Below are 5186 nucleotides of genomic sequence, written 5' to 3'. Positions count from 1 at the left end.
GGAACTACTGAACATAACACGCCGATGTAAAATTAGATTGTTGGATATAAATATGCACTTTATCGAACAAAACATACATGTATTGTGTAACATGGAGTCCTATGAGTGTCATCTGATGAAGATCATCAAAGGTTTGTGATTCATTTTATCTATATTTCTGCTTTTGTTGACTTCTCTTTGGCTGGAAAAATGGCTGTGTTTTTCTGTGACTAGGTGCTTACCTAACATAATCATTTGTTGGGGTTTCACTGTAAAGCCTTTTTGAAATCAGACACTGTGACTGGATTAATGAGAATTTTATCTTTAAAATGGTGTAAAATACTTGTATGCTTGAGGAATTTTAATTATGAGATTTTTGTTGTCTTGAATTTGGCGCCCTGCACTTTCACTGGCTGTTGGCGGGGTGGGACGCTACCGTCCCACATTTCCTAGAGAGGTTAATGATGAGCTTGGAGGGTACTATGGTGTTGAATGCTGAGCTATAGTCAATGAACAGCATTCTTACATAGGTATTCCTCTTGTCCAGATGGGATAGAGCAGTGTGCAGTGTGATGGCGATTGCATCGTCTGTGGACCTATTGGGGTGGTAAGCAAATTGAAGTGGGTCTAGGGTGACAGGTAAAGTAGAGGTGATATGATCCTTGACTAGTCTCTCAAAGCACTTCATGATGACAGAAGTGAGTGCTATGATAGTCATTTAGTTTAGTTACCTTTGCATTCTTGGGTACACGAACAGTAGTGGCCATCTTGAACCATGTGGGGACAGCAGACTGGGATAGGGAGAGATTGAATACGTTCTTAACACAGCAGCCAGCTGGTCTGCGCTTGCTCTGAGTACGAGGCTAGGGATGCCGACACGGGGCGGCAGCCTAGTGAGAGTTAACACGTTTAAACATCTTACTCATGTCGGCCACGGAGCAGGAGAGCACACAGTCCTTGGTAGCTGGCCGCGTCGGTAGCACTGTGATATCCTCAAAGCGGGCAAATAACGTGTTTAGCTTGTCCGAAAGCAAGACGTCAACAGACAACTCGTGACCACAGTGAAACTAACAACAGGAAATATGTCTGGTCCCCAACCAGGGTGGGGAGAAACCGTTGTGCAGTAGATTGTGTAACATATGGTAGCAGAACATAAGCAATGTATGTGTTGGAACGGAATTAAAAAAGAACTTCAAGCATATCTCTCTGTTTTGGCATTAGTGATCACTAAGCGCTCGATTCAAACCATATTTCTAGCTCAGATTTAAATGTAAATGTAATTTCCAACTGAGACGACATATGTAGCATTTACCGTGGCATGAATGCCGCTTCGGCTAACGCGGGAACATTGCCTTAAAATGTATTGCACTTTTGTGCAACTCTTCAGTGCTACGAATATCACCACTATATCCTCTTAAAGGGGAAATCTGCAGTTGCTACATCCAATTAGGACTTATAAATTAAGCTGATTCTTGAAGAATATCACTTAATAAATGCCTCATGAGGTGAGTTTGTAACCCATCAGAACCCAACGCTTATTTTACTCCAATGTTTTGCAAAGTAAATGTAAACACACATTATATAGCCTCAAAACATGGTTAAAACTGTAATTGTGATTATCATGTATGGTCAGTCCTTGCATCCAGAGCTCTGCCTGTGAATTTGAAAGTGGTTACAATCCTCCAGCCCAATCCCTCCACTTTTTACCGAGACAGGGGTGTGGAGGATCACTTCTTGTTGTTATTGTTATTATATCACTTGTTATTATTTCAACTGCTCAGATGTTCTGGTGCGGTGGCACTAATTTCAGAGTTCTGACAGGAGCCATGTATCAAATGCAGAGTGTTTGTACATGAAACAGTGTCACAGTCTGGCATTCTTTCCACCCTCCATCACCTCCCTCTCTAGAGTCGTTTGTGCCCCAGGCTCGGAGCTCTATCGTGGGGGGAAAGGATGCTCAAAAGGGCAGCTGGCCGTGGATAGTCAACCTTTTAATCACGGATGATACAGGCTCCTTTAGATGTGGCGGATCCCCTCCTTACTGAGGAATGGGTGCTCACCGCTGCAAACTGTGTTGACCCGTAAGTGTGTTTGTGTGTGAAGGAGGTTTGCATGTTGAACTCATTATCGTGTCTGCAACCAAAATGACGTTTTTTCCATGGTTGTAATTTTCTTCACGTGTCTGCAAGCAGAAAACCAGTTTACCAACTAGAATGACATCATTATAATTTCAAAGGCCAAATTTGCTTGCTGGAATAGAACCGAAAGATCTGTATGTGTTTGTATGAAATATATCAATGTCTGTGTAATGTTTCTATCCAACCTGGACTCAGGGGTAGACATAACAGAGTACGTTTCGTATGGTATCTATTCATTTGTGGATGTGCATGTGGATGTGCATCATCCATTTCGAATGATATGTTACAAATGACAATTCATATGATATGTTAGGAATTGCAAGTCCTACAATATGTTATGCATTTTCTAAATGTTTAGTAGCAAGGTAGCTAAGAAAGTAGTAACTAGTTGCAAAGTTGCTAATAAGATAAAATGCTAAAGTTGTCCGTGATAACATTCAAACACGCAACCTTTGGGTTGCTAGACATTCACGTTATACCCATCCACCCCGACTAACCATCTTACTTTCGTTTTTGCCTTAAGTAACCTATCTTATGTAACCATATCAAATGTAACATATTCTAATTTCAGTGTCCTGGATTTAAATGTACTATGTTACACCTAGTCTGAGACCAGGCTGTTTTATCTGTCTGCATGTGTATTAGTATTAGGAATGAAAACCCTATTCCAGAAAGTTCCTTCATTCGTCTGGGGACACACAGCCTGAATGAGCCAGCAGTGTTTTATCGATCCATCTCACTTATCGTCAGTCACCCACAGTACCAGAAACAGCATTTGGCCCTGCTGCACAACATCGCTTTGGTGAAGATGAGTAAAAAGGTGTCCTTTTCCTCCCTGGTGAAGCCCATGTCCCTGCCCAAACCGAATGATAACTTTGTCTCAAATTGCTTCATCGCTGGCTGGGGCGACGTCGGGAACAATGGTGAGCAAACACACAGCAACACCGATATACAAACACTCACAGTGCCAGGTTCTAAAGCATATCTTTGGTTGGTTTGGTTTTGATTGAATGTCAGCATTCAATTCTGTGGGCGACATTTTAGTAGTGTAAAATGATTTACCACAAACCTCATTATAAAGCTGGTGGTTCCAGCATTGAATGCTGACTGGCTGAAATGCTGATTGGATATGACCCCCCCCAAAATGTTTTACCTTTCTAATTATGTTGGTAACCAGTTTATAATAGCAATAAGGCACCTCTGGGGTTTGAGGTATATGGCTAATATACCACATCTAATGGCTGTATCCCAGCACTCCACGTTGTGCATGGCCGGGGTATATTGGCCATATATCACACCCCCTCGTACTTTATTGCTTAATATAATCTGGCAGTGTGATTTATAAACTTTTATTTACTCACAGGAACTCAATTGAGACCAGTTTCTTATTTACAATGGTGCCCTGAGGACCCCCCAAAAACACAATCAATACAACAACAAAAAAATATAAAAACAAGTTATAATTAAGTTATAATAAGCAATTGAAACATTTGCACATTGTTAAAGAAAGATTTCAAAATTAAATCAGAATGCCAGATTATAATAAGATATACTGTATTTTGTGCACTTTACACAATGTATTTTGTTTTCATCCAGCTTCTGTTTGTAGTTAGTGAGTATTTCTCCCTTAAATTCTCCCTGCCCGTTCACTTCCTCCCCCACCAGTTTCTATCCTACATTTTACTCTTCTTCTTTTTCCCTCCCTCCAGTGGAATTGTCTGGTAATAGGACCCTCCAGGAGCTGAAGGTAACCATCTTTAAATGGAGAATCTGTAAGAAAAAGTTTCCGGGCCTCACTGACAACATTCTGTATGCTGGCTCCATGGAAAGAGGGAAAGGCTACTGTCAGGTGAGTCTTCTTTCCTGGTCTCCTGATTGGTACGTATACATGTTTTATAAAAACACGGACCATCCCTCTCACACACTAGTGATGTGCCAGTCCCCGTGGGGCGGGCGGGTTTAGGGTCATTAAATATTGTTAATTGTTCAATAAATGTTCAAGAGGGGAAAAAAAGGAACTGTACAGAGCATTTTCTATATTTTTGGGTAAGAGTCAGGTAAGGGTCTTAGATTTTCGCTTTATCACATAATCAGCTGGTTGTGGATGGGTTATTAGCAATTGTGGGTGGGTGCAGGTGAACAAACAGCTGACCCACATACACTCTCTTTCTCTCTATCGTTCTCTCTCACGTACACACATACTTACTTGAATGTTGTAAATGTATGTTTGTGTTGTTTTTCTTTGTTCTACAGGGGTACTCTGGTGGGCCGTTGGTTTGTCGCTCATCTGGTGAGATTGTCCAGGTGGGAATCGTGAGTTTTGGGAATACCAATGGCTGTGCTTTGAAAGGCTTCTCTGGAGTCTACACCCGTGTGAAATGCTACATGGACTTCATCTACAAGACTATAACCTCAGACAGACAGGCTTCTGCTTAGGCCTAGGTCACCATGAAACACTGTCTGTTTACAGTCCATATCCGCCTCTCGCTCTGTCTTCCCTTTCTCTTCAGTTCTCTTTTGAGCCAAAGTCCTTACTTGAGATGCAGCTGGAAGTGATTTAAAATGACAAGATGTTGGTATTGATTGTGAATTACTTTGTGGTTTTATTCTTTAAATTATTTTCAAATATATTTCGAAGTATTTAGTCAACTCTTCCTTGAAAATACAAGATGTTGAATCTGTATTTGAAATATTTATTTGAAATATTTAAGTACTCTATGCATTTGAAACCAGGTCTGTTTGAACACAGGGGTATTTGTAAATGTTTGGAAACAAGTAATTGAAAATAGTTTAAAATATAATGTATAGAAAATGATTAGAAAATATACAGAAAATACATCTTTAAAATATAAATACTTTAATAAACATGTATTTGAACCCAGGTCTGTTGTAAAAAAAAAAATGTTCAATGACTTACTGGCTATGTCCTTTTCAATAGTAGCTCCTTAGTAAACTGCAAGCATCAACCCTTCCGTTTCAGTTTTTTTTTGTGTGAGAGTGTCACAAAATAGAAAGTGACTGGTTCTAGAATCTAGGTTGAGCGGTGTGAAGCAGCGACCAGAGCTAAGG

At 40.4% G+C, this 5186-nt stretch overlaps 1 protein-coding gene across 1 annotated transcript; it reads left to right on the top strand.

The window, feature by feature from the left end:
• The first annotated feature begins 1136 nt into the window (after nucleotides 1-1136).
• Nucleotides 1137-4553, top strand: LOC110539109 (trypsin II-P29-like). The gene is made up of 4 exons (XM_036939518.1): nucleotides 1137-2060; nucleotides 2763-3040; nucleotides 3827-3966; nucleotides 4371-4553. Exons 1-4 carry the CDS (start codon nucleotides 1981-1983, stop codon nucleotides 4551-4553), a joined length of 681 nt encoding a protein of 226 aa, XP_036795413.1. The 5' UTR covers nucleotides 1137-1980.
• The last annotated feature ends 633 nt before the right edge of the window (nucleotides 4554-5186 follow it).

This window comes from Oncorhynchus mykiss, chromosome 12 (assembly GCF_013265735.2).
Source record: "Oncorhynchus mykiss isolate Arlee chromosome 12, USDA_OmykA_1.1, whole genome shotgun sequence".
In the NCBI taxonomy this organism is placed as follows: Eukaryota; Metazoa; Chordata; class Actinopteri; order Salmoniformes; family Salmonidae; genus Oncorhynchus; species Oncorhynchus mykiss.
This window is presented reverse-complemented; position numbering and strand designations above follow the sequence as displayed.

What these genes read in the sequence shown, in the direction of transcription:
- LOC110539109 (XM_036939518.1), top strand. Translation starts at nt 1,981, where the DNA reads ATGATACAGGCTCCTTTAGATGTGGCGGATCCCCTCCTTACTGAGGAA. An exon ending in GGGCGACGTCGGGAACAATG is followed by an intron (nt 3,041 to 3,826) that starts GTGAGCAAACAC and finishes CCCTCCCTCCAG; the next exon opens with TGGAATTGTCTGGTAATAGG. An exon ending in GAGGGAAAGGCTACTGTCAG is followed by an intron (nt 3,967 to 4,370) that starts GTGAGTCTTCTT and finishes TTTGTTCTACAG; the next exon opens with GGGTACTCTGGTGGGCCGTT.